Here is a 27,009-nt window from a genome sequence, read left to right on the forward strand (position 1 = left end):
AAAACTCCGCGCTCATTCATTCATTTCCAGTTCGTCAACCGCGTCCCAAACGCCTTTAATGCAGATTTCCAATCATATGAAGCTCAAACCGCTTGAGCCTTTGCGTACTTGTAGCGGTACTTTTGTTTATCGCCTGTGTCGCCGAACTCCTCTCTTCCCCAAGCCCTCATCAGTTCTTTGCCGATACTCTTGTTCAGCTTCTCAAGATCTTCCATTTTCGCCTTCAGCTCTTGGATCTCTGTGTCTTTCTCTGCGAGCTTCGAGTCTCTGGTAGCGATCTTCTCCTTGTAGCGCGCCTCTCTGGTGCGGACTTTCTCCGTGATGGCGGTATCGAGGGACTTGTTCATGGACTTGTGCTCATCCATAATGCGCTGGATCTCCTCAGCGTGCTGTTGTTTCAGCTGTGCGATCTCACTGGAGCGCGAGTTCCTTCTGGTTCTGGAGGCGGCGGTAGCAGCTTCGAGGTCGCGAGAGTGCTGAGACTTCAATCGCTGAATCTCAGTGGCATGCGCGTCTCTGAGTTGGTCGGCGGCGCTGGTAGCAGTCTGCAATTCGCGAGCATGTTGGGAGTGCAGTTGCGCCATCTCAGCGGCGTGAGCAGCAGCGCGGGTCTCAGAGGCGCGGGTAGTAGCTAGCATGGCCTCGTCATGCTTCGCTCGCAGGCACTTGATCTCACCGGCATGCGAGGTGTTGCTATCTCCAGAGGCGCTGATCGCAGCTTGGAGGTCATTCGCGTGTTGAGCCTTCATGCGCTCAATCTCCGCGGCGTGCTCAGCCTTCGCGCGGCTGGCGTCGCTGGCAGCACCTTCGAAAGCAGCCTTGAGCTGCTGGGAGTATTCCACCGTGATGCGGTGGATCTCAGTGGCGTGCGCCTCTCTGGTCGCACGGAGCTCGCTGGTAGCGGCCTGCAGCTCTCTCACATGCTGGACGCCTTGCCGCTCGAGCTCGGCTGCGTGTGAGGCCTTCTCGGCGGCCCTTGCCTCTTTCTCCGCTGCCAGCTCCGAGCGTAGCCGCTCGATCTGGCTCATCAAGTATTGCGATGCCCCTCCTTGGGGCTGGATCGGCGAGAGCATGCTGGAGCGGCCGACAGCTCCTCGAGGGCTGCGCTCACTGGCGGGAGTGCGCCCACCCAGCGGCGTAGGGTTGCTGGGACGCGCGGGAGAGCTGTAGTCCTCAACAGTCGGCTGCATTTGCGTCTCGTTGGTGCGGAAGATTGAGGGTGTGCCAGTGGTGATGGCCGCACCGCCATCGGTATTGCTGCGACGGAGAGGGCGCCCACCCCTCATCCAGTCCATCATGTTGATTGTGAAATCAGTAGGCCCATCGATGTCTTCACTCAGTATGCGCGGTACGGAGCGCTCGGCGACTGGTGAGGAAGAGACGCTTGAAGATCCCAGGGCATCCAGATCGAGAGAGTATTTTGAGCCTGCGGGAGATGAAGGTTGCACTTTGGGGGAAGCACCACGAGGCGGAGATGATTGCATCCTGCTTGAATCCATGTCGAGAGAGAAGCTGTGAGAATGCGCGTAGAGGCTGCTGCGCTAGATGATGATGGCTGAAACGCCTTTCTCAATGGCGTTGCAAGAATTGAGATGGAATTTCGTGTTTGCGCGTGAACTGTTTCGTGGCGCTTGAGACTTTATAATTTCATAAGGTATTTTTCCGAGTGTAGCTTTGTCTTCAAATCATCCAATAGTCGTGTGTCAATGCTGATGCAAAATGCGGGCATGGGTCATAAGTCGTAATGGTTCGTGTCTTGGACAGGGAAGCCCAGCGCTGAATGTTTACTGTTTGCGACTTTGTTGACGCGCCGAGGCCCAAGCGCGGATCTGCTTCCGCGCCGAAGCGTTCCGCTGGAACACCCTCACGAGCCCTTGAAGCCTCACTTCCAAATTCCCGCCAAGACTCATATTCAGGAGGTCGACAAAGCAGTATTTCCGCATGAGAGGCGAGATCAATGCTGCCGAGGCAGTGGTCTCGCAGTCGGCGCCTATCTCTGGCTCACAGGTGATTTTGGTTATTGCCTCAATTTGCCTGGTGTGGTACATCGTAGTAGCCTTGGTTTCCACGCTGGGATATGCCCAAATGTATGTGTAACCAAGTAGTTTTCCACATATGAGAAAATGCTAAAGCTTGCCCAGACGACGTTATTTCTCAAGTCCGCCTAAAAAAGTTACATGGTCACAAGATGCACCCCATGTGAACATCATCCGACCTGTGAAAGGCCTGGAGCCGTCTCTCTATGACTGCCTCGCCTCTACTTTCCGACAAGATTATCCGAAAGACAAGCTACACATACGCTTGTGTATCTCGGACCGTGATGATCCGGCACTTTCGGTGTTAGAACGGTTGCTCCATGATTTCCCATCAATCGACGCCAAAATACTGGTTGAAGAAGAGGATGTAGTCCTTCAGGATGGCAAAGCCCACCTCGGTCCAAACCCAAAGATTCGCAACATGAGCCGTGCTTATCGAGAGTCTATTGGGGACTGTATCTGGATCATCGATTGCAACATCTGGATTGCAAAAGGTGTCTGCGGACGTCTTGTTGCCAAATTAGAAGGCCGTGGCGAGAAGCGGAAGAACAAATTTGTTCATCAAGTGCCTCTCGTCGTCGACACCGTTGGCACGACGGCTGACCAAGAGACTCACGGGCTGTTAGACGGTTCTAGTGGCCATATTCACACCGTCAGTTCTGGTAGCCACACATTGTTGTCTGGCCAAGCCGAAGAGCGCACCGCATCATCTATTGGCGGAGGCAGGCTCGAAGAACTGTTCTTGTCCTCTGCGCACGCAAAGTTCTACACAGCAATCAACACCGTTGCCGTTGCACCTTGTATTGTCGGAAAAAGTACAATGTTTCGCCGCAGCCATCTCGACAGCATGACGAACGGCGCTGGTATCGACTACTTCAGCGAGAACATCTGCGAAGATCATCTGATCGGCGACATCATCTGGAGGAAATCAGCCCCGGAGGAGGTCAATGGCGAGAAGTTTGGCAAGCATGCTTGCTGCTTCGGCGATCTCGCCATCCAGCCTATGGCCAATATGAGTGTTATCGAGTACTGGAAACGCAGAGTGCGATGGCTTCGCGTGCGCAAGTATACTGTAACACTTGCAACGCTTGTAGAGCCCGGCACGGAGAGTTTCTTTTGCTCGCTGTACGGCGCCTTTGCGATTACAACATTGCCATACTTCCAGTCCGCAGTCGGCATCCCTCCGACGTGGACCAGTTTCTGGATCTTCTGGATTTGTAGTGTTTCTGCTTGGTGCTTGATGGACTGGACGCTCTACCTTCTCCTTCATTCTGGTCGATCGATCGATGTCGACGCTGACACACCAGCTTTTGCGAGATCTCCTAAGGGCGGCCAAAGACGCCCGTTCGCCGAGTGGTTTCTTGCATGGCTTGGAAGAGAATCGCTGGCTTTTCCAATCTGGTTCTGGGCAATCTATGGCGGAGCAAGGGTACAGTGGAGAGGCAAGGAATTCTGGGTGGGCATGGATATGAAGGTACACGAACTGAAGAGCGATGAGGGCGAGACACAATCAGAGTTTCGTGAAAATGGTCATGCATCTCGCTCGTCCTCGAGGGGCAAGGATAGAGTGGATTGAACGATTCATTGTACATGCGAAGCATAGCATGGAAGTACAGTAGTGAAACATATCCTTCAACTTACTGCAGATTCCCACACAAATACAGCAGCTTGCAATTCGCATTCTCGAGTTTGGAAGCTGACACTGAAAGCTCATGCCTCGATCGTGCTCAGATGGTTTCGTATTTTCCGTCGACCGCGCAAATTGCTTAATGACGTCGGTCGCAAAAGTCATGTGACCGCGCGACCCCGCGCGAGCGCGTCTTCTTCACGAACGCCGATCTTCGTGAGGCGACAGTCGCCAATAGCCGAGCAGCAAGACCTTTATTATTTGACATTCCATGGAATGCTATGGCATCTATCGGCGAAGACAGCCTGGGCAGTATCCCTATGCCAGAGCTTACAGCCTTGCAAGAACATCTTCTCCAGGTCAGTCTTGTCGTACGCGCCTCTGCAACGCTTCCGAGCTAATGCAAGCATCCCTGCAGAATGGCCAACCTTCTGCCGACGCGCAGACGCCTCGCCAACAGCCCCAGCGATCACATGTGTTCGGAGGAAATGACGAGTCGCACACCTCGCAACAATCATCTCATCCCACTCGCGACGAAGTACAGGAGTCTGCCGATGTCGTTCAGAACCCAGCGCCCGAGACCGTAGCGCAACAACCGCCGCGCTTGACGCCATCGAGAAGCGCACCGGCCGAGATTGATGCTATGGTCCATCAAACGCCTTCGCAGGATGCGATCATGGCGCGAGCAGCTTCTTTCCATGGCTTCGTCGGAGGCGACACTCAGCCTATGGAGTCGCAAATCTACCGCGACTACACCGAGTCTATGATCAGATCTTCTGGCACGACGCCGAAAAAGACGATACTGCATGCCAATGAATTCGCGCAAAACGAGCAGAACACATATGAGACCGGCGGTGCAGGCGATAAGACGCAGCTCACGACAACTCATGGAGACGATGGTTTTGTGGACTTGGACATGGCATGGCAGCCAGCGGACTCTCCGACGGCCAAGTCGGCAACCTCTGGCATTGAAGATCTGCTCGCAGGGCCGGAATCGCAAAGCCAGAACCAAGGTGCGAACGGCAACTTTGCACCTAGAACACCTGGTTTAGCTGGTGGCAAGCGTCGCCGGAGCGGCGAGATACCCACGTCTGCGACAGATGCGTCGAGGAGGACCCCTGGAATCGCGGAGGCGTTCGCCTTCAACAACGCCCCAAAGTACAGCGCGACACAGCTATTCAACCAAACTCAAGCTCCATCGTCGCCCATGATCGACATGATACGGTCTGACCCTGTCGCCGAGCGCCCCTCGCCGAATCTGCACATAAATCGTAATCTTTCGCCCGATATGGCAAGCTCATCGCCGGTCTTGATGATGCACAATCCACCTGCCTCGACTGCAGGCGAGCCAAGAGATACATACACGAGCATGCGGGAGTCACAGGAGCGACGTGCCGCCCGCCTCAGGCAAGAGCTAGACTTATCGAAGAGATTCGGGCCCGAAGCAATTGCTGAGTTGGACGAAGAGGAGGATGAGGACAGCCAACAATTACGTATGGAGCGAAAACGACTGCAGCGCGTCATGAGCGAGCACGCGAACGACGAGTGGAGCAAGTACCGGGCACCGTCTCGGCTGGCGTCCAATCGCAGTTCTGATCGCAAAAGGACAGCGACTATCGACCTTGTAACCCCTGGCACTCTGCACAAGCAAAATCGTGTTCAGTTCGAGATGTCAGACAACGAACAGGAGACAGATGACGAGAACATGGAGATTGACCTTCCCGTGGAAGCTGAAGACAATCATGATGGAGAAGGCTTGCACGACGACGAGGGCGTTGAGGTATACGAAGAGGACAATGACGTCTACGATGAGTATAGCCAGACAGTTCTGCGCAGTCAAAGAGACCCCGAAGACGAAGACGTTGAGTTATCTGTCCATGAAGACGGGGATCGTTCAGAACACGCGGATGAACGACATAATGTTGAAGAGAGGACGGACCAGGATGGAAACGGCGATGGCGAGGATACGAAAATCCTGAATGGCGATCAGAATCCAGGCGACGGCGTTCCCAGTACGCAACCTGCCGTGGCAGATTCCCAACCGGAGCGTCTCAACATCCAGAGATCGCTCCTTTCCAAAGAGCCCATAGCACCTCCCAACACGTCTTCGATTATTCCTGGATCACAGTATGTTGGCGCCACAAGTCAAGAGCTTGCACGCCATTCAGCCAGGGTTCCGCACTCAACGATGTCGCAACCTCTCATTGGCGGCTCCACAAAAAGCCAACATGAGGAAAGCCGTGTACCGTCGAGTCCGCCAATGCCTTCAGGCTATAGCGAAGGACATGGAGATGATGAGGACTCCACTACCCCCAGACAGACCTCTGTTCAAGGAAAACCAGGGCACGCCTCCGAGAATTACGGAAGACGCCTCGAGCGTGAAATACCCGAAAGCGACCAGCCAGGATACGACAACGTAGAATCCACCAAAGGCGACACAGCATTCGAGACAGCCGCAGAGAGTAACGCACCCGCCCCTTACTCCACGGCGCAGACACATCTGGGAGAATCCGTACCTACTCCAGAAAAGCCGCGCCTTGTCAAGGAAGCTTCCAAGGTCTCGGCTTCACAACACAGTATGCCTACACCTCTGAAAGCCGCAGGTGTACGCCGATTTGCGGACATTGCTGCTGATCCATCACCACCGGAGTTCAGCGCCGGCAGCCAGCTTGACATGGATGCCATCATGGGGAATGTCATCACGATGGACGACCAGAATTTCATGGCTGCCCTTTCGAGCCCACCAAGCGAGAAGCCTACCAAGAGACGTCGGCTGTTGCAGAGCGAATCACGAAGACGATCTTATATGCCGAGTACCGAAGCCACAAGCTCGGCGCCTGAGAGTGAAACCGCGCGTGAGGCGAGCCCAGCCAAACCGGTCGCGGATATCGATGGGCCAGTCGAAGATGTACGAACTGCGGCTTCGGAAGGGGCCGTGAATCCATCAAGATCAAGCCCGGAAAGACCAGGCGAGCAGCCTTCTGCCACGCCGAAAAACTCGAGTGCCCCCGATACCCCCGAAAGCGTCAGGCGAAGAGAAGAAGCGGGCTCCAAAGCAGCCAGCCAGTTGCTGTCCACAAGAAGATCGGCATCGGCGACCCAGAAGCCCGGCAAGAGAGAGAAGAGCGGACGGAAGACCTCTGACCGCAAGTCGGTCTCGCGGCAACCCAGCTCCAAATTGAAGAAATCTGTAGAGCAGCCGTCAGATGAAGCTCCTTCAAGAGGCACGGAAGAAAATCCGCAGCAAGAGGAAGGCGGCGTCACAAGAACCGCAAAGACTCCTTCGGCACTGGAAACCACTGAGCATGACTCAGCTTCTGCTCCACATCGTATCCTCGCTCTATTCCGAGGTGCTTCTTACAACGCCTACTATCCAGCTACTTGGCTGAGCACATCCGCCGATGGAAGCCGTCACCGGCTCCGTTTTGACGATACCACTGTCACAACTCTCGATGATGGCCACGTCCGTGCCTTGGAATTCAGGATCGGCGACGCCGTCAAGGTGGACTACGAAGGCTTCCGCAGCAAGACTTGGCTTGTCAAAGCGTTTGGGAGAAAAGCTCAAAATGAGGACGACCGGGCAAACGGCGTCGACATTCACGATCACGTCACCCTGTTAGTCCAGGCAAAAGTCACTCAGCGGAGCAGCATGGCTACTCCAAGCGCAATCCCTCAAGGCGAGGGCGAGATGGTGGAGATCATGGTGACCAACGTGAAGATCACTCACAACATGATCACACATTTTGCTGATCGCGTCTTTCACCCGCCGAACAAGGATGATAAGACACGAACTGGTACACCCTTTACGGATGCACAGTCTGCTGACAACGAAACACCGTCTCGCTCACGGCGCCCCTTGGCGTCCGCCACCAAGTCTGCTGCCCGGGATCATTCCAAGCTCAGAGAGGAATCAGTGTTCTCGGCGTCTGAGCCAAAAACATCTGGCATGTTTGATGGCATGGCCTTCGCGATCTCTTACGCCTCCAATGAGACCGAAAAATTCGAGGTTACGCGCGTGATCCAACGCAATGGCGGCATTATCCTCGACCAGGGCTTTGACGAGCTCTTCGTCCAGCCTCAACTTAGCGAACCAACGACTCCAACGAAGCGCTCGTCGAAGAAGCCTGAACAGCAGCCGTACGCTGAAACATCAGGCGGTCTGCGTCTCAAACCCGAATACGAAGACCTCGGCTTCATTGCCTTGATCGCAGATAAACATAGCCGCCGCGCCAAGTATATGCAAGCACTCGCCCTCGAGATCCCAACGCTTTCAGGCCGCTGGGTGCTCGACAGCTGCGACTCCGCTCGCAGTGCAGGCCCTCCTTCGCAGCCTCGTCCCTGGACCCGGTACCTTCTCGCAGCTGGCGAATCTTCCTACCTCGGCGGCGCCATTCGCTCTCGCACGCTCCAGTATTATGATCCAAAGACTACCAAGCTTACCTCAACCGTCGCCTCGCGCCCGCTCCTTCTCAATGGCACTGGCGTCCTGATCATCTCGCCCAAGAAAGGCAAAGGAACCTGGGAGCGCCGCAAAGCCTACGCCTTCCTGACTCTCGCGCTCGGCGCCGGTAGTGTCCGGCGTGTCGCAGACTTGGCCGAGGCCAAGAAGTTGCTGGCGACTGATCAAGGAAGGCAAAAGTGGGCGTGGGTGTACGTCGACGACGACGTGAGCGAAGCTGCGAAGGCGCTGTTCGGTGCCAAGGGAGCGCAGGCTAGCAAGAAAAGGAAACGGGCTGAGGGTCCGCTGATGTGCGTTGAGGGTATGGGAGGGAGCGTGAAAGTCGTGGGGGATGAGTTTGTGGTGCAGAGTTTGATTCTGGGGGCGTTGGTTGATTGATCGGTTGGTCGGCTGGGTGAGGGTGGGTTTGTGAATATGGCGTTTACGGGAATACCCTTGGGATGGACGACGGACGGATACCCCTTTGGTCTGAAGATGGCTGTACGATACAAAATGCATCAGGCGTGCATCAAACATAGCAAAGCCAGGTTCGGCAGTGCAGCAAGAGCAAAAAAGCATGGATGAAGTATGTTTACACACGTCTACTCTATACCTACAATTATCTCGTACATGGCTGCTCTCCTGGCAGCGTGTTTTTCGGGTGCTGAGGTCGTGGCCGCAACGCTGGCCCTGTATAGTCTTCCCCTGACGGTATGAATGGACAGCTGCGATATGTCCGTTCAAGTTCCATACCCTTCGTGCGCGCGAGACCATGGAGCCGACAAGACATACTCGACGGACCCGAGAGGCACCCGAAACTCTTCAACCTTTCGCGCCCCAGCGCCATCCCGCTATGCACCACACAGATTGCACCTGATTCCGCGCAAAGCCCCAATCCAGTTCCTACATGCCGACACGATTATTTCAGACCCAGAGGCGCAAGAATTCTCTCCTTCGCAACCTGAACCGCAACGTCACCACCGTTCTGCAGCGCAACTGCACCCACGATCGCGTAGACCGACTGCGCAAGCACGACATCCTCACCCGACGACTCTAGCCTGTCGGACTTCCTGGGCTTCCACCTCACCACCTTCTCCAGACCATAGCTCTTCGCCAGCTGCGACACCCGTCTCTTATCCAGCGCGGTGGATTTTGCGCGCGCGGTGATGTTCTCGATGCCGTTCAGCGAGGGGTGCGCGAAGACATATATGTTCTGGTTCGTTTGGTTTTCGGGCGTGAGCGGTTGCTGTGCGAGGAGGAGCGAGGTCTGAACGTCCAGGATGCGCTTGCCCAGGTAGGCGAGCTTGTCGTTGTAGGGGCGGCGGCCTTGGTCGAAGGATTTGTGCGTGAGGGCTTGCCACTATTGCGGGGATTGCATTAGAATCGCTGCTTTCAATCCTTCGAAGTCTGCGACGACGGGGTCGTGATTCCTCTTACCTTTATCTCTTCGGGCAACACATCCTTTCCTTTTGTTCCCCTGCCCGCAGCCTGGCCGATAAACCTGTCGTATGCGCTGTCCACAAGCTCCACGCTGTCATTGACCTTCCACACGGGCTGGTTGGGCATCGGTCGCAGGCGGAAGGGCATTTGCATCGCAGGCGGGGTCTGTTTCCATCTCGGCTCGTCTGGTGAAGGTGCGCCTGCGCTTTTTGCGGTCGTGGTGGTGAATGAGCGGATCGCGCTGGGCTTTGCGGCGGTGCGGAGTGTCCTGGCGCAGGACGCGCAGACGTAAGGAGCACGAGTGGTCGACATTATGTGCGGGTGAAGGTGGTGGTGGCGGATGGTTGGCGACGATTCACTTCCTCCTCTGATCGCTGGACGGGCAGAGTCGCGAGGTCTCGAGGCTCAGCTTTCCCTGCGGAGGGCTGGCTTGGCACCTCCGAGCGACAGCCGCCGCAGGGACGAGGAGGTGGGAGTGAGACGGACGCGCCAGGAGGTGAGGCTGCGGCACGGAATATTACAAGTGCACATCTTCGTTTTTGTGACCTTTTCTTTCAGTAATTGCTTGATGTATTGTCTGTGATTTGAATTGTATTGCTTGATCGTCTTTATTTATACCCTGGCCGAGTCCCTCCGCAGATCAGCCTCGCACAGCGCGGCCCTCACTCTCCACCAGCCATGGCAGCGATGAATGGTGACTTCGGATCCAAAGGTCAAAATTGCGAAAGGCTACAAGATGCATTCAATGCCTTCCTTCCAAAGAACTTCCAATGCCAAATTCGTTACACTCATACGCCACCAAAATCAAGCGAACCTCTCTTCTCACCACGTCCTGGCGCGCAACCAGAGAAGACGAAGCTGGCTAGCCACTTCTTGACCGTCAGCGTTCCAGTGAACGATAAAATTCCAGGCTCGGATCAATTGAAGTCTTCAGCAGAAGACCATGTAGTTGTCTTCGCTATGGAGGTCTTGGTCTATTCTTCTCGCGGATTAGTGACTATGTTCGTTAGCAAGGCCGACTCTACTGGATACTTGCCCCTACGGCGACCAAGTCCGATCAAGTCTGTTGCGACGACTTTTTTGTGGTGGCTTAGCACGCAACAAAGACAATCGACCAAGTCGACAGGGACCAAGCTCGTCATCTCTCTCTTCGCTCGCGCACAGTCTCAATATCTTTTCCCTGGTTCTGCGGATCATGGCAAGAAGCACGTTTTGGACGATCGCCAGCTGATCAGGTGGTGGGCAAGGGTTTTGGACCCGCTCTTCTTGGAAGGTGACAGAACAGATCAAGACTTGGATCTCCAGGGTTATATGACTGTCCCTGGCTATCACGGCATCGAAACCAAATCGTTCTTTCCAACGAAACCGAACAGCTCCGAGAAGAGCCGAAATTGGACACCAGGCAACCCTCTCATCGAACTCGCGCAAGCACGAGACCTACCTGAGACTACCCCAACAAGGTGCCTCCTTCCTCGATTCCCCGACGACCCCAAAGCACGATTCATGCAAGACCTCGACGACGAAGTCGGCCTCGTCGAAGACGCCGGCTCGCTTGCCCTCACCAGCCCATCGAAACAAAAGAGCGGACGGTGGAAAACAATAAACGACCTCGAACGCTTCTGGGAAGCAATGGAGTTCCGACAAGAATGCTCGTCCGGCCGCGTCGTCGGCTTCCTCTGGCTCGTCGTCCGACCTCCCGCCTCCGAACGACACCTCCTCCCCTCCCAAGATGACCGCGAGTCCTCTCCCTCCCGCCAACCAACAACAGCCTCCAACTCGCAAACCTCCACCACCTCCCGCACCTCCCGCAAAAGCACCTCCCGCTCTCCCAAACGCGCCAAAAAGCTCTCCGGCCCGGTCATCCCACGCCAGCCGCGGCTGAAAGGCAGCTCCTCGACTCTCTCCGCGACCTCGGACGCAGACGACACTTCGAAGCGCGACGGGCCCTACCTCACGAAAGAAGGCTACGACAGCGCGATGCAGATCCTGCTCAATCTGGAGTTCAACACGCTGGCGGCCGCGGTGCATTCGACTTCGAAGTGGGTCGCGGAGGTGTCGCGGATGGCTGGGCTGAAGGCTGGGGAGTGGGCGTTGGAGTGTGTGGGGACGGCGGAGACTGAGACGGCTGTGGGTGCGGAAGGGGCGAAGCAGATGAATGATCTGGGGGGCTTGGTGAGAAAGAAGAGGAAGGCGGATGACGGTGGTAGTGGCGCTGGTGCCACGCCTGTCGAGAGTGCAGACCAGGCCAAGCCGGAAGGCAATGGGGTTAATGTGTTGGTGGGGAGGAAGAAGGCGAAGAACTGAGATTGGATTTCCAGGCAAGAGAATCGGAAGTTTTTTGGCGGACCGCAATAGCTTACGATCTAATGGGTTTTAGTACGACCACAGTCCATGAGCTTTTCTGTTTATGATGGTAGACTGATGCTACCTCAATTCATCTTCCAAGTAAACGATCAAGAAAAGTGATGTGTGATCAGGAGCAACCGGGTGGCGGCCAATCTAGGCTCCACAATGACAGATACGATACTTCAAACTCTACCAGGTCATAAAGAGGAAACAATCTGTGATGCGATCTGTTGTCATCATTCCAGCTGGGGGTATCTTGTATCTACAGTATTCCTACAGTATCCTCCGCCATCATCTAATCAAACCCAACCCAGTCACCCTCGTCGGCCCCCTCATCCATGCTCTCGTCCTGTTCCTCTTCTGCCTTGCCATTAGCCAAAGCCTTTACTCGCTCCTTCTCATCGACCTTCCTTGGCTGCGCGAGCAGGAAATCAACGGTGTGCGTATTCTGCTCCGCAACCTTCATGATCTCGCCCTGCAGCCGAGCCACAGCGCGTTGAACTAGCCTTGTCACTTCAGCGTAATCGCCCTGGCGTGCTTTGAGCTCGCGACCGTGTTGGCGGAGCAGCGACTCGATCCAGCGCAGGTTGAGTTCGAGATGGGGCGAGGCGTCTGCTTCCTGCGCAACGAAGCGGAGAAGGCGCTCGAGGTAGACAAGTGGCACGTCGCGGACAATCAGGTCAATGTCAGAGGTTGGCACGGAGCGATAGATGCGGGTGAGGAGTTTGGTGTTGGAGAGGCGGAAGGCCATGACGAGGGCTTTGAGGTATTCGCCGCGGGCGAGAGCTTTGAGGGTTGTGGAGGGCGTGACGTCGACGTCAAGATCGAAGGGGTCGAACTGTACGGACGTGTCCAGGGAGTAGACGAGGAGGCCTTCTGTGCTTGCTGCGCAGAAGGCGCGGCCAGTGGGCGCGAAAGCTACACCTGGGACGCGGACTTCGGGTGCCGTCTTGCGCTGGGCGGCATCGCCGCGCTTGGAACCGGGAAGAGATTTATCAATGCGGTCCTCAAGATCGGAAGCCTCACCTTGCTCGTCAAGGAGGGCTTGCGGGCCGGCTTCCGTAAGAAGCTTTGAGTTGAGGTATTCTTGCGTACCGTCGAGTGAAAGGTTGACGGAGACGGTAAACTTGCGCAGTAGCACACCGGTTTCGACAGCGTACATGCAGATGTATTTGCTGTTACCGCTGGCAAGCAGGACTGAACCATCGGCCGCGTATGAAATTGTATTGAAGCTCTTGGTGCCCGCTACGTTGGCAGCAGTGCGACGATCGGTGGCTTTACGGCCTCCTGATGCATCTCGGCGGCCGTCCAAGCCGGCTTCTTGGGTGCCTTGGTCGATCGACCAGAAAGTGAGTTGGCCATCCAACGAAGACACTGCGACCTGTTTGCTGTCAGGTCTCACCGAAACAGCAAGTACGTCTGACTGGAGTTGTAGAGGTTCGGATGTTTGTGTGCGCTGGAAGATTGACCAAATGCGCACGGTGCGGTCCCACGAACCCGACACAAGGGCGCTACCGTTAGGGGCAAAAGCCAGGCTTGAGATGGGGCCTTCATGACCGGACAGTTGATCCAGGAGCTGACCCGTCTGAACAGACCAAATGTGTACGTCGAAATCGTCCAGACTACCAGCAGCAACCACTTCTCCGGAAGGATCCACCGCAACCGAGCTGAAGCTGAGCCTGTTGGGCGCCGTGAATGTGCGGAAGCAGCGGTATCTGATCAAGTCGAATGCACGGACACTGCCATCCAGAGAAGCAGTGAACAAGACGTTGCCTCTCCGTGCAAATTCGCAGGCGGTGACGCCAGAAGTGTGCTCAGTGAAAGTCACGATACAGAAACCGCTGGCAGCATCCCAGACCTTGATCTTGCCATCATCTGCACAAGTTATGATCTTGTCTCCTGAAGGCGAGTAAGTCAAAGCGTTGAGGTTGTCGAAGTGGCCCTGCTGCTTGAGGATGTAGCTCTCGCTCTGCCACTCCCAGACCAGCAGCTGTCCAAGTGCGGAGGATCCGAAAGCTAGCCACTCGCCAGTGCGGTTGATGGACACGGTATCAATGTTGGATGCGGAAATAGAAAGCTTGTGGATCTCGCTGAAGCCAGGAAGTTCGTGCAGCATGAACACTCCGTTACTGAAGCCAGTCACAAGCAGATTTGAGGAAGCATGGAAGGCAGCGGTTGTGAGGTGTGCCTGGTCCTGGAAGAAGTAATTTCGCTCCGCGATGCGCCAGCGCTCGTCGTCTGCCGTGATGTTTTCTGGGTCCGCGTCCGGAGGGGGAAGGTACTGCCACTGGAACAGAGCGCCATCCTTCGAAATTGTGTAGATAGTCTCCTGATCGGCAGAGAACCATGCAGCGTAGACCGCTGTTCTGTGACCCGCAAGTATTGTCGGTGTGAAGCCTTCCTCTGGATCCAAACTCCATATCCGGGCCGTCAAATCTTTGCTCGAGGAGAGGAAGAACCGAGAGTCGCTGCTCCACTCGATGTTTTGTACTGTGTCGTGGTGTCCAACGTATTCTCTGTATTTCACAAATGGCGCAAATTCCAAGCCACCCTCCTCGCTGTCCCCTTCCGCTGAGCCCGGCGTCGAAGGCGTTTTCCAGACCTCAATTTTGCGCCCAAGACTGACAGCGAAATGTTTACCACTAGGAGAGAACTCTAGGGTCGACACAGCACCACGGAGCGAGAAATGGTACAGAACAACTCTTCTCAAATAGTGGCTCAAGATCGCGTGACCCTGCTCGTCGATGGTCAAAAGCAACTGGCCCTTTGGGTGTAATGCTATGCGTGAAATGTTCGTCCGGTGTGCGAAGGGGAGAGTGTGTGATTTGTTGTTTACAAGGTCGAAAACCGTGACGCGATTGCCGACAGGCGACAGCAGGCTGTTGCCATCTTCGGTGAAGACAAGGTTGCCTTTGCGATAGACCGTGCCGAGCAGGTTAGAAAACTATGATCAGGTTAGTCGTGTTCGCCGGGCAAGGAGAGGAAAGGGCTCACATGAAAATCGGTCTTCATCTTCGCGAAGCACCAGACAACAACAAACGCCTCTTCGCCCTGCGCCGGTCAAGAAATGGTATGCAAGTGAACGTCTGATCTCTGGACGGCCGAAAAGTTTCACAAGCTTCACAGCAATCTTCAAAAGCCGGCGCCAAGTTCGCATCGACCAGCTGCACCCCGCACGGGGGCTAGAGGACCGTCCCCCGAGCCGCAAGGGCGCGCTAAACCGTCTTCGAGGGCTCCCCTTTCCTCCAGGCGCGGCCAGGGTCGTCGTTTCGCTGCCGCCCGCTGCTGTTGCTGCCACAGCTTGCACTTCACCCGCATCGCGCCTGCTCACCACTCGCCCTCCTCACACGTGCTGCGGCCGACGACACCCAGCACCACATTCGCTTGACGGTATGTTCTTCGCACCCATTGACTCGCCCCCGCACACATCACGCGTCACCCGCCGAGCTCGGGCGAAGCATGGAACCATTTCCCCGTACCGAGCAACCATTTGTCCAGCGCCTCACGCTCCTCCCGTTCTCGCGCTGACTCCGACGACCCAGAGTACATCGATTCAGATTTTCACGACCGCAACTCGGCCTTTCGCAAACCGCACTCTTCCCATTCCAGTCTCGTCCCACCTAGCCTTCGCGGTCTAGTCGTGCCGATATCAAGTAGCCGGACGAACATCAGCAAAACCAACACCATGGCCGAAACAATGTCGCCCATTGGCATTGCCAACGTGCGTTCCGCCCGCGACAGGATGAATCTGCGCCCGTCAGATGCTAATGTCATGTAGCTCCCCAACCAGCGTCACAAAATCGTCGCGAAGCGCGGTGCCGCCTTCACTGTCATGGTTGCTGGCGAATCAGGTCTCGGCAAGACCACCTTCATCAACACTCTTTTCTCTACCACGATCAAGAACTACGCCGACCACCGCCGCCGTCACGCGAAGCAGGTCGACAAGACCGTCGAGATTGAGATCACCAAGGCCGAGCTGGAGGAGAAGTTCTTCAAGGGTAAGAGAAAGGATACACCTATGAGAAAGAGCAAGGCCGCCAGACGAGATTCCGAGGCTAACCTTTTGTCTTGCAGTCCGCCTTACGGTCATTGACACCCCCGGTTTCGGTGACTACGTGAACAACCGCGACTCATGGCAGCCCATCATCGAGTTCCTGGACGACCAGCACGAGAGCTACATGCTCCAGGAGCAGCAGCCGCGCCGTACCGAGAAGATCGATCTCCGTGTTCACGCCTGCTTGTACTTCATCCGCCCCACTGGCCACAGTCTCAAGCCTCTGGACATCGAGGTCATGAAGAAGCTGAGCACCCGCGTCAACCTCATTCCTGTGGTCGCAAAGGCCGACACTCTTACGCCGATCGACCTTGCCAAGTTCAAGCAGAGGGTAGGAGAGTCAGAAATCCATTTGTCGAACAATAGCTGAAGTGCCACAGATTCGCGCCGTTATCGAGGCTCAGAACATCAAGATTTACACCCCACCTCTCGAGGAGGATGACGAGGCTGGCCTTCAGCACGCCCGCTCTCTCATCCAGGCCATGCCCTTCTCCGTCATCGGCAGCGAGCGCGACGTCTCTACTCCCGACGGCCGGACTGTCAAGGGACGTCAATATGGCTGGGGTGTTGCCGAAGTTGAGAACGAGGACCACTGCGATTTCAAGAAGCTCCGGGCCATCCTCATTCGCACGCACATGCTCGACCTGATCCACACCACCGAGGAGAACCACTACGAGGTCTACCGCGCCAGCCAGATGGAGACTCGCAAGTTCGGCGAGGCCCGCCCGCGCAAGCTGGACAACCCCAAGTTCAAGGAGGAGGAAGAGGCCCTTCGCAAGCGCTTCACCGAGCAGGTCAAGGTCGAGGAGCAGCGCTTCAGGCAGTGGGAGCAGAAGCTCATCTCCGAGAGGGACCGCCTCAACAAGGACCTCGAGCAGAGCCACTCTATCATCAAGCAGCTCGAGTCCGAGGTTGAGGGCATGCAGGGCAGCATGTCCAGGACCGGCAGGCGCTAAGTGCATTGCCCGGCTTAGATGAAATTGGCGGCGACATTGGACGTACGATCGCATTCGCATGCTCGCTCGCAAGGCGGCCCTGCATTCGTCGACATGGAAGGGGAAAGAAGCCTTCCGGGCGCGAGGACGACGAAAAATCAAGAAGAAGCGCATGCTCCTTCGAGCTCTGCAAAAGATACCTGGTCTCATTCGGAAGTTTGCGTCGTGTTTTTTACTTTCCCTTTGTAACTACCCTAACTTACTTCGACATTTCACATTTTGATTGCGAAACGTTTTGCAGCGAGCGGGTGCGAAGGGAGTGGTCATGGAGATGCTTGGGGTTCCTCTGAAATAGTCAAGTAATGGCGCATAGCCCTTTGTAATATCTCGTTACGAATCGCTTCAGGTTTGCACATGCGATATGTGCGAGGACTCGTCTGTCAATGAGTGATTCTCCGAGTCATTATACATTATATTGTATATCCGGATAAATCGTGCCTTTTCGTTGGGTGTCATATTTTAATCAGATTGTGTTCATTCGCTCCTTCATGAAGCGCCACCTTTGGTATCATGCCCTGTAATCCGACGCGCTAACCAATCAGCGTCCCGCACGAAGCACCTTGAAGACTTTATAACAACATCACTCCATCGCAACAACGAACAAGGATCGCTTGCCGACCTAATAAAACGGGACTGAAAAACGAGAGAAGAGCTCGAGAGCGCTTCCAGTTCGGATAAAGAAGCTTTAGCTCCAACCAAGTGATGGAATGACTGCACCAACCTTCCCAGACAACCCAACTCGCATATCCGCCCACAATGCACCGATCCACGCCCTCGCATTCTCCTCAGGAAGCGGCCAATACCTCCTCACCGGCTCCGCAGACAGGACGGTAAAACTCCACAACCCCGCCACCGGCCGCCAAATCCAATCCTACCAAGCGCACGGCTACGAAGTGCTCGACCTCGCCGTCTCCGCCGACAACGCGCGCTTCGCCAGCGTCGGCGGCGACAAGTCCGTTTTCCTCTGGGACGTCGCGACGGCACAGACGCTGCGGCGCTTTGGCGGGCACGCGGGGCGCGTCAATGCCTGCGCTTTTGGCGGGGAGGGGGACACGGTTCTCTGCAGTGGGAGTTTTGACGGCACGGTCAAGGTGTGGGATTGCAAGTCGCGCAGCGACAGGCCGATTATGACCCTGAGCGAGGCGAAGGATGCCGTTTCGAGCGTTGCTGTCAGGGGCGCGGAGGTTTATGCTGGGAGTGTTGATGGGAGGGTGAGGGTTTATGATTTGAGGAGTGGGGAGGTGGATGTTGACGTGCTGGCGACGAGTGGCGTTACGAGTCTGACGCCGTCGACGGATGGGGAAGGCTATTTGGTTTCTACGCTGGATTCTACGATACGCTTTATGGATCGACCGACGGGGAAGTGCTTGCAGACCTTCCAGGACGAGGCTTTCAAGAACGAGACGTACCGCGTGCGATCGACTTTTGCGATGGGCGATTCACTTGCTGTCAGCGGAGCCGAAGATGGACGAGTTCTGGCTTGGGATGTTCTATCTGGAAAACTGCAACACACGCTATGGCATCGCAAAAATGGCGCGACTATGGCTAGCGATAGCACGAAGAAGGACGTAGTCTCTGCGGTCGCCTGGAATCAGGCGCGTAAGCAATTGGCCAGCGCTGGTGGAGATGGCCAAGTCTGTGTCTGGAACGTCGAGACCTGAGGCCACCGACAGAACACGGACCGCATACGGCATTCGCCATACAGCATGACGGGAATGACAGGCATGACGGGCAACATCACATTCAGCTGTCCTCACGCCCTGCCACCGGTCAGATGCGTTCTTCCAATCTTGGGCCTTCTTTGAGGACAGAACAGCCATCATGCCTACCTATCGATGGAGAGATGTCCTCACCATGTCCTCTTACCTGAGAGCGAAAGTTGGCTATGACTCGTCCTGGATACGCTGTATGGCTCGACAAGGCCGCTGTCCAACTCTGGCCTTTACTCTTAGGCCTCAAATGAGGACAGAGTTCTCAGTGAGGACATTTGAGGACATGTGAGGACATTCGAAACACTGGTACACCCAATGAGCGGTCTTGTCGAGAATGTCCTCACGATGTCCTCAAATGTCCCCAATGTCCTCACGCGCAAAGTCTACAATTCTTGCAGCCACGCCCAATATACTTAATTGAGGCGTTTCCATCTCTCTCGACTACGTTTCTCAGCCGCAGCTCTTACCTGTCCGATCAAAGCCTCTCAGAATACGCTTAGACTACCAAGTCCACCAATCCAAGATCCACACACCACTTACACCACCTCCAAATCAATCAACCCCCCAACACAGCCAACATGTGTTCCAACTCTGCCAACAACCGCCGCCACCACCTCAGCTACTACGTCGTCAACATCAACGGCGTCAATGTTGATCGTCGTAGGGTCACCGACCCGGCCGTCAAGTACCGCGACATGCCGAAGCAACTCGCTGTCGCCGGTAGAGCCAAGCGTGCCACTCTGCCAGTTCCGGAACGCAGGCCAATTGCCATCATCCCGGCCAGGACTGGGCCTTCTGCTGAGGCCCGCGCCAACAGGACCTTCGACCCTGTCCCGACTTTCGATCCAAGGGCTACCTTGAAGGCCAACCTTGCCAACCAATCCAGGCTGAACATTGATGCCAAAAGGGCTGATCGTCTTCTCCGTCGCCAACACCAGAAGCAAATCCGCAAACTGCGCAGCTTTCGCCAGGCCAAGCAGGCTGAACAGGTCACCGTCAAGCTTCCTGTCCTGGCCCGCTCTGACTCTCAAGGCCTCGCTGCCGCCTACCTGCTTCGTCCGCAAGACGCTCCTAAAAAGGTCTTCAGCTTTCAGGGCCTTCAATCTCACTGCTCCTGGTTCGGCCGCAACCCTCGCGCTCATGAGCTGGTCAAGCAGAACGCCTACAAGAACAGTGTCTTCGCAACCACCATCGACCTTCGCGACGACCCGCAGCGCTCTCCCAACGGCAATACAATCCGCCGCGGAGCCATCTACGACTCCGCCGAGGCTGCTGACAACGCCCGCTTCGTCTCGGTTCAAATCTACGTCGAGATCTTCAGCAACAGACTCCGCGCGCAGGAGAGACTCCGCTGGATCTTGGAAGCCTGCCCCAACCTGCAGCGCCTCGACGTCGAGATCATCGGATCCGACAGCCTTTCACTGGCCAGGCAGACCGTTGAGGCCATCAAGCAGCACTGCGCTGAGATGTACGCCGAGCAAACTTGCGACAAGATCACCTTCACTGCCAGCCGTTACGACGAGGCTGAGTGAAGCAGACAATTTTGAGAATTTTTCTGCGTTCTGCTTTGGTGTTTGCTTTGTTCAATCGTTTTTCGCAAACACTGTTTTCTGCATACTTGTTGGGATTTTGGATGTTCTGCTATGCTTTTGGTCAATTTGAGAATTGATTGGGTTCTGCGATCTGATTTTCTACGCTTTTGTCTTCATGGAGTTTGCCTGCTTTCGCTCTTTCGCGTGCTTACGATGGATTCGCGAATCCATCCTCGCTGAGTCTGTTCTGCTCTTGCTTTTTGGTTTTGGTTTGGCAGTTCATATAAAAGAACAAAAAAAGTTCAAACCAACGCAAAGTCATTTTCTCAATCATTGTGTGTGTTAATGTCTTAGATGATCTTATGCCTAATGGTTCGTGAAAAATCAACGTCCTGAAGCATGCCCTACCAATGCAATCGGCAGCAACGGCAGCCCGAGACGCAGCTCTCACGCCCGCGGTAGCATCATTTACCAAGATCTGTGACGGCATCTCATTTCCTTGCCGCGGATCAACTCTTATTTCCCTCGCAAACCTCAGGCGGACGTTTCAGGCGGCCTGAAACGCGGGGAGTTTGCGCGGGACCCTTTCGCGCAGGCCGACGGCTGCCCTGAACCCTGCTCCGCTGCGTTCGCATCCCTGTCACACATTTGCGTGCCAAACAGGGGCGCGCGGCCAATAGCGCCGGCCTGCTCGTGCCTGAAGCTGACATCCACCACCACCACGCGGCTAGCACGGCGGCGACAGCGGCCCTGATCGTCTGCCTCCTAACTTTGTTCCCGCGCCCGTACCTGGACGCGTCCTCCTTCTCCTGCCAACGCCCGCCTGCCATCCTCCATTCACTTACCAACCCCGCCATTCCCTCCTTCCGTTTGCCAGCCTCGCGCCCTCACGCCCGCAGCCCAGCTGCCCGCCCTCCGTTTACGAAGCAACACCTGACCCCGCACCGGCTTGGTTTCAAACCACACTCACACCTGGAGAACCATTCGGAAAAATAGCCCGCAACCATGGGCCTGCTGAAGCACCTCCGCTCACGCTCGCGCCTGCGCGAGGCCGCCTCACCACAGTCTGCCCGCCAAATCCCCCACATGCCCGCGCGCGGCGGCCGCGATTTCTCCCAGCGCCTGAACGAAGACATCCTGGAGCGCATTTTCAAATTCGTCTGCCCGCATGTTGAAGACCAGACCTACGAGACCAGCGAGCGCTCCGAGATTGGCGATGGCTGCATGCTGTGCGACCTGCGGGATCTGGCCAAGAACGCGCAGGTGTGCAGGAGATGGTACAGAGTCGCGCAGCAGTTACTGTAAGCACCCGTTTGGAGCCATTGGGCTGTGCAAGGCTAACGCGGCGACAGATACACAAGTGTACGGATTGACGCGGTTCACTACTGCTGGCTGGAAGAGGAATTGGCGGAGAAGCGCAAGAAGGGCAGGCACTTCCGGAGCAAGTCGAACGTGCCAACCGCGGGCGAGATTCCGATAATCAGACTGTCGTTGTTTTGCCGGACGGTGCGTGAGAATTCGGCGCTGGCGTCGCAGGTCTTGTTCCTGAAGGTGCCATACATGACCCGCGAGACGGCCAAGGGCGACCTCGCGCGCACAGTCTCTGCGCTCCCAAACCTGCGCCATGTGGATCTGCCGGATGGCTTCTTCACTGGCGACCCTAGCTGTATTCCTCTGCGCCAGGAGTTGCAGTCAAGATGTCCGGATATTAGAAAGATGATGTACAGATCAGGCTCGGAGGATGCTCTGGAGCTTTTGGTACACAGGCACTGGCAACAGCTGGAGTTCTTGGAGTTGTCGAACCTGGCCATCGAACCGGCGACGATGCGGATCGTTCTGGGAAGCTTGCCAGCGCTTCAGGAGTTGACACTTGCTGGTCTTGAGTGGATGGACGATACCATCTTCCACAGCGCGCCAGGTGGTACTCTGCCAGAATTTCCTGCAATGCAATCTTTGACCTTGGACAGCTGCCCTAACGTGACTGCTGCTGGTCTTGCTACCTATCTGGAGTCACCGTACGTCAGACAGACGCTTTTCTCGCTTACTCTCCAACACACTGGAGTCCTCGTACAGGACTTGCACACCTTCTTATTCGAGGCAAGTGCCTTGCACCACCTTGCTATCATTGCAACTGTGTCCAAGTCGATTACTCTGCAAGCTCAAGAACTTCCGCCCATGACCTCCATCAGCATCAAAACTCTGAATTTCGAGATCGATTCCTCCGAAGAAGTGCATGGTCTGCAGAAGCCCGCAGAGTCATACTACGCCTACCTTGCCTCCTCTCTCCACGCGAACGCTCTTCCCGCCCTCACTACAGTATACGTCCGCGACCAGGCTTTCCCTGATCTCCTCCTGCTTCCTCCTATGCCTACGATGCCAGCCAGCTCAGGCAGCCCCAACAGGGCCTCAAATATGTCTGGTCACACCTCCGTGCGCGGTGTCTTCGGTCCCGCTATGACAAACAACAGCACATTCAACCAGACCCTCGAAGTCTTCTCCAAGGGTATTGACGAGCTCGAATGGGTCATGACCTCCATCACCCCGCCAGCACAGACTCGCGACCGTCGCGGCAGCGCCATCGGCGGCCGTCCGCTTTCCGCCATCAGCGCATCGCGCGGTCTCGGCCCTCAGTGGGCGCAGGGCGGCTTTGGCGGCGAGGCCCGCAAGAGTGTCATGGTCGGCAACGGTTTCGGTGGCTTCCTCGCCGTGCCGCAGGAAGAGGTCCCTAGGCCGCGCACCAGCGACGGCGGAAGCCGATGGGGCAGTGTTGGCAGTGAAGATCACGCCAGCAATGGAAGCCGTGCTAGCTGGCTGAAGCCGCCGCCGAGTATTGGCAGCTTGACTGGCGACAGCAAGAAGAGCCACGTGCGCAAGAGCAGCAGACACGATCTCTGGAGATGAGTGGAGGTTCTGCATATGCTTAACGTGTGCTTTCGGAGGCAAGGGATAATGTTTCTAGGCAAGCTCAGGTTTGCGTTCACACACTGCGACAGCCCCTTTTTCCTTTGTTGAACAGCCGCTTTGGCAATTTCAAAGCATGACTAGTTGACCGACGGTTGCGATGGTGAGAATGAAACATGATGGAAACGGCTTATAACAAAATGATACCCTCGTTCGAAGTCGGAACCATGGGACGGAAACGAGTGGTGTTGACTTGGTGGGATCGGAAGGAGTGGTTGACTTTGGCGCTTGAGCTTTTGGATATGGCCGTATGGTATGGAACCTTCGAATTGGCGATTTTGGCGAATATTTTCCTTCTTGGTGACTAATGCAATGTTTGGCGATGTACTACCATATGCAGGACAGAATTCACTTCGCGGCAATTAAAACGGGCTTGGAAGTTCTGACTGCCTCATAGCCTGTCCGAAGATCCTGTAAATCCCATGGCTTTCCTCCACCAAGCGTAGACCCCGCGCTGCTGCATTTGATGCCCGAAGTCCTTGACTGTGTCGCTTTCGAAGAGACCGGTTTGCTTCATGTGCTCCTTGTCTGGAGGACTCTCGCGATGCACGGCGGCCGTTCGGGAGACCAGCTGATAATCTTTGTAACGAAGATTCTGGCGCAATTTGTCAATACACATAACACTGAAAAGATTTTATGCGAATTTTTTGATCTTACCTGGACATTATTCACCCATTGAGTGACGCCGTCCTCTTTGCCTTCGACGTACATGACGCCTGGGGCGCCACCGTAACGGATCAGAACGTAGACATCGTGAAGAGAGGCGGCTTGCTTGAGCTTGGCTACTTTCTTCCGGGAGGTAATGTGATGTGTTCGAATGAGTGCATTATACAGACATTGCATGGCATTGCTCTTGGTCTGATTCTAGGCGCATTTACCCGGTCGTCGTCTTAAGCTCGCAACACTGATGAACTTGTAGCCTAAGGCTTCCTAGATTGGCTCATGGCACGCTCCGCCCCGCTCGCTTTAATCCCCACTTCAGCGATTCGGTGAGACTCTTCCAAATCTCCACAAGTAAGTGGCCGCCAGCCGTTTCGGACCCATCTTTACTTCTCCGTTGTGAAATGGACAAAGACTTTTTCCGATGCCAGTGATCAGCCGCGGTAGCTCCAGCATTCATGGCTGGGGCCGGCGCGGCGTCATCGTCCAAGGTGGATTCAGACCTGACTAGCACACAAGTGCACAGAGTAACGGAGGCGGAACCGGCTCCAGAATCACGCCAAAGTCGATGCTGTCACGCCATCGATGGGAAGCGGGTTTAATACGTCGATCCGTCGTAACTCCATCATCCACCCAATGGTGGCCTCCGAACAAGCCCTGCCACAAGACTTGTCGCCGGCTATGACAAACAGCGACAAGCACTATGGAGCCAAACCTAGCTAACTCTTGCACGGCTTGTCTGCTTGCTGCAAGTACCGTTCGTGTCTGGCCTACTGCGGTCCCTTTCCTGAATAATGAACCGCAGAATATGCGGCCTTTCGCACGTGGCTGAAATACTTTCTGTTCTCCCTTCGCGCCGATCTCTCTCGTTTCACTAAGTGTCCCTTCTTCAATCTTCTCCTGTCCTTTCAGTTTCCATTTTGCCAAAAGATGGCATCTATACAGGATCCCCATCAAATACATGGCGGAAGCGACTCCGCTCCCACCCAAGCCTCGCCGCCACCTGGATTCTCGGATCTCGACAAGGACGATATCATTTACGATCAGCACAAGGGCGATGATCTAGCCGACCAGGCAGAGTCCCAGGGTTCGAATCTCGACGACAATTACATCGTCTACAAGCAGCATGAAGGGGATGCTCCCGCAGACACGGCAGAGTCAAAACGTGTTCTGCGGAAAATCGATTGGCGCGTTCTCCCTGTTCTCTGGACTCTTTATCTGATCCAGTATCTGGACAAGAATGGGTTGAACTATGTAAGTTCTTTCAAACTACAGGACTATTGCTTGTCCGGACGCTTGTAGCGTCCTTCAACGGATAGCTGCATGCCAAAGATCCGAAGGAGACGGTGGAAGGCTGCATTTCTGTCGTCGTTCCTACTAAAAATCAGTAGCTCTTCTGACCATGAAAGACTCATTCGAGCATTTTAGTCTTGACCAGAGTTGGGCTCGCTATACGAATCTAAACAAGCGACGGAAGCCCTCTGCTAGGCCACAAGCTCATCAGAGAGAATTATTGACTGACCACCTCATGCCATCTAGGCAAGCGCATATAATTTACAGGACGACCTCAATATGAAGGGACAAGAGTATTCATGGCTCGCAACGATCTTCTACTTTGGCTACTTGATCGCGCAATTTCCAGCTGGACTGGCGATGCAGAGACTCCCCGTCGGAAAGTTCCTCGGTGCTACGGCTGTCAGTTGGGGCATTATCTTGATGACGACTCCGGCCTGCACGAACTTTGCCGGCATTGCCGCAAACCGCTTCATGCTTGGTCTTGTGGAAGCTGCGGTGAACCCAGGTTTCGTGCTGGTGATGTCTATGTGGTACACTGCGAAAGAACAGCCCTTGCGCCTCGAGATCTACTACTGCACCAATGGCATTGCAACTATGTTCGGCGGCCTCATCGGATACGCCATTGGACACATTACGACCGGACTGGCTCGATGGATGTACGTTTTCATCATTTTCGGCTCTCTTTCGCTCTCCGCAGGACTGGCGACTTTGGTGCTGCTACCAGACCTTCCCTCTACGGCCAAATTCTTGACGGAGCGCGAGCGCGCAGTGGCCGTCGAAAGAGTCGCATCCAACCGACAGGGAGTCAAAAATCACAACTTTAAGGTTGATCAAGTCTGGCAAACCCTAGCCGACCCAAAGACCTGGATCCTTTTCATTCTGGCCGTTTCGGCTCAAGTGCCAAATGCTGCCATTACTAGTGTAAGTATCACCAGTGCCTCTAGCATAAGGAAGTGGAACACCACTTCTCAGATGCTTCGAAGTATATCCATAAGACTCATGTGGCAACCATTCTGACTCGATGTTCTAGTTCACATCTTTGATCATCAAGGGATTCGGCTTTGGCACATTGGGCACGCAATACTTGCAGATTCCTGGTGGCTTCGTTCAATTCGCGGCTCTGCTCGGAGGTGGCTTCATTTGCAGCAAGTGGCCAAATTCTCGCTGCCCGACAATGATTGTCGCCAACCTCATTTGCATTACCGGTGCGGCTATGCTCGTCGGTCTGCCGGACAGCAACCAATGGGCCCGCTTGGTCGGCCTTTGGCTGTGCTTTTTCCAGGGACTGGGTTTCAGCATGAGCTTGACCATGATTAGCAGCAACATCGCCGGATACACCAAGAAGCAGCTGACAGCTGCTATCCTATTCACGGGATACTGCGTGGGCAACATCATCGGGCCGCAGACTTTTAGAGACAGTGAGGCTCCTGGTTATCACTCAGCCTATATTGCGTAAGTCAATTATCGCCTCGATATGATGGACTTTAAATGCTAACAATTCTGTAGGATGCTGGTAGGATACACTGTCAAGCTCCTGTCTGTCGTTGTTCTCTACATCTACATGTGGGGAGTAAACAAGAGACGCGACCGCGAGGCAGCACAATCTGGCGAATCCCGTGAAGACATCGAGAGAGCCGGTATCGAGTGTGGCATGCAGGATATGACTGAGCTGGAAAACAAGGCTTTCAGATACGTGCTATGATTCGGCGGACATGTCGTAGAGCTTTACCAGCTGAATTGAATGTGAATATTTGCCAGGGTATGGGCGAGTTGCTAATCCAACATCGTCAGTACGCATTGTATGCGATCAATGCCAAATGTCATATGCTGCAATTGTCCCGGGCTCGAACCTATCTCACGCTCACAATGATTCACACTTTCTACCTTCTCGTCGACACCGAGTCTTAAGACT

General features: G+C 55.2%; 12 protein-coding genes across 12 annotated transcripts; 8 read left to right on the forward strand and 4 right to left on the reverse strand.

Annotated features, from left to right (window-relative positions):
* Positions 1-83: 83 nt before the first annotated feature.
* WHR41_01464 (uncharacterized protein) lies at positions 84-1,499 on the reverse strand (the record flags this gene model as incomplete). The annotated part of the gene is made up of 1 exon (XM_069370070.1): positions 84-1,499. The coding sequence occupies one exon, from the start codon at positions 1,497-1,499 to the stop codon at positions 84-86; it is 1,416 nt and encodes a 471-aa protein (XP_069232801.1).
* A 442-nt stretch (positions 1,500-1,941) lies between these two features.
* WHR41_01465 (uncharacterized protein) lies at positions 1,942-3,738 on the forward strand (the record flags this gene model as incomplete). The annotated part of the gene is made up of 2 exons (XM_069370071.1): positions 1,942-2,087; positions 2,142-3,738. The coding sequence occupies 2 exons, from the start codon at positions 1,942-1,944 to the stop codon at positions 3,610-3,612; spliced, it is 1,617 nt and encodes a 538-aa protein (XP_069232800.1). The 3' UTR covers positions 3,613-3,738.
* Positions 3,739-3,944: 206 nt separating this feature from the next.
* WHR41_01466 (uncharacterized protein) lies at positions 3,945-8,706 on the forward strand (the record flags this gene model as incomplete). Its single annotated transcript, XM_069370072.1, has 2 exons — positions 3,945-4,022; positions 4,082-8,706. 2 exons carry the CDS (start codon positions 3,945-3,947, stop codon positions 8,498-8,500), a joined length of 4,497 nt encoding a protein of 1,498 aa, XP_069232799.1. The 3' UTR covers positions 8,501-8,706.
* WHR41_01467 (mitochondrial 54S ribosomal protein mL57) lies at positions 8,659-9,899 on the reverse strand. Its single transcript, XM_069370073.1, has 2 exons — positions 9,539-9,899; positions 8,659-9,461 (listed from the first exon to the last, which is right to left on the reverse strand). The coding sequence occupies exons 1-2, from the start codon at positions 9,851-9,853 to the stop codon at positions 9,021-9,023; spliced, it is 756 nt and encodes a 251-aa protein (XP_069232798.1). The 5' UTR covers positions 9,854-9,899; the 3' UTR covers positions 8,659-9,020.
* A 320-nt stretch (positions 9,900-10,219) lies between these two features.
* On the forward strand, positions 10,220-11,845 carry WHR41_01468 (uncharacterized protein; the record flags this gene model as incomplete). Its single annotated transcript, XM_069370074.1, has 1 exon — positions 10,220-11,845. One exon carries the CDS (start codon positions 10,220-10,222, stop codon positions 11,843-11,845), a length of 1,626 nt encoding a protein of 541 aa, XP_069232617.1.
* A 254-nt stretch (positions 11,846-12,099) lies between these two features.
* On the reverse strand, positions 12,100-14,982 carry WHR41_01469 (uncharacterized protein). The gene is made up of 2 exons (XM_069370075.1): positions 14,882-14,982; positions 12,100-14,831 (listed from the first exon to the last, which is right to left on the reverse strand). Exons 1-2 carry the CDS (start codon positions 14,897-14,899, stop codon positions 12,183-12,185), a joined length of 2,667 nt encoding a protein of 888 aa, XP_069232616.1. The 5' UTR covers positions 14,900-14,982; the 3' UTR covers positions 12,100-12,182.
* Positions 14,983-15,170: 188 nt separating this feature from the next.
* On the forward strand, positions 15,171-17,276 carry WHR41_01470 (uncharacterized protein). Its single transcript, XM_069370076.1, has 5 exons — positions 15,171-15,277; positions 15,430-15,608; positions 15,666-15,885; positions 15,962-16,272; positions 16,322-17,276. The coding sequence occupies exons 2-5, from the start codon at positions 15,573-15,575 to the stop codon at positions 16,895-16,897; spliced, it is 1,143 nt and encodes a 380-aa protein (XP_069232839.1). The 5' UTR covers positions 15,171-15,277; positions 15,430-15,572; the 3' UTR covers positions 16,898-17,276.
* A 367-nt stretch (positions 17,277-17,643) lies between these two features.
* WHR41_01471 (uncharacterized protein) lies at positions 17,644-18,597 on the forward strand (the record flags this gene model as incomplete). Its single annotated transcript, XM_069370077.1, has 1 exon — positions 17,644-18,597. The coding sequence occupies one exon, from the start codon at positions 17,644-17,646 to the stop codon at positions 18,595-18,597; it is 954 nt and encodes a 317-aa protein (XP_069232840.1).
* Positions 18,598-19,226: 629 nt separating this feature from the next.
* WHR41_01472 (uncharacterized protein) lies at positions 19,227-20,180 on the forward strand (the record flags this gene model as incomplete). The annotated part of the gene is made up of 1 exon (XM_069370078.1): positions 19,227-20,180. One exon carries the CDS (start codon positions 19,227-19,229, stop codon positions 20,178-20,180), a length of 954 nt encoding a protein of 317 aa, XP_069232841.1.
* A 1,005-nt stretch (positions 20,181-21,185) lies between these two features.
* WHR41_01473 (uncharacterized protein) lies at positions 21,186-23,081 on the forward strand (the record flags this gene model as incomplete). The annotated part of the gene is made up of 2 exons (XM_069370079.1): positions 21,186-21,481; positions 21,533-23,081. The coding sequence occupies 2 exons, from the start codon at positions 21,186-21,188 to the stop codon at positions 23,079-23,081; spliced, it is 1,845 nt and encodes a 614-aa protein (XP_069232842.1).
* A 193-nt stretch (positions 23,082-23,274) lies between these two features.
* Positions 23,275-24,006, reverse strand: WHR41_01474 (uncharacterized protein). Its single transcript, XM_069370080.1, has 2 exons — positions 23,799-24,006; positions 23,275-23,736 (listed from the first exon to the last, which is right to left on the reverse strand). Exons 1-2 carry the CDS (start codon positions 23,982-23,984, stop codon positions 23,533-23,535), a joined length of 390 nt encoding a protein of 129 aa, XP_069232835.1. The 5' UTR covers positions 23,985-24,006; the 3' UTR covers positions 23,275-23,532.
* Positions 24,007-24,223: 217 nt separating this feature from the next.
* On the forward strand, positions 24,224-26,916 carry WHR41_01475 (uncharacterized protein). Its single transcript, XM_069370081.1, has 4 exons — positions 24,224-25,055; positions 25,341-26,018; positions 26,128-26,549; positions 26,604-26,916. The coding sequence occupies exons 1-4, from the start codon at positions 24,732-24,734 to the stop codon at positions 26,797-26,799; spliced, it is 1,620 nt and encodes a 539-aa protein (XP_069232836.1). The 5' UTR covers positions 24,224-24,731; the 3' UTR covers positions 26,800-26,916.
* Positions 26,917-27,009: the final 93 nt, after the last annotated feature.

This window comes from Cladosporium halotolerans (genome assembly GCF_011745625.1).
Source record: "Cladosporium halotolerans strain TM138-S3 chromosome Unknown Sca4, whole genome shotgun sequence".
NCBI lineage: Eukaryota > Fungi > Ascomycota > Dothideomycetes > Cladosporiales > Cladosporiaceae > Cladosporium > Cladosporium halotolerans.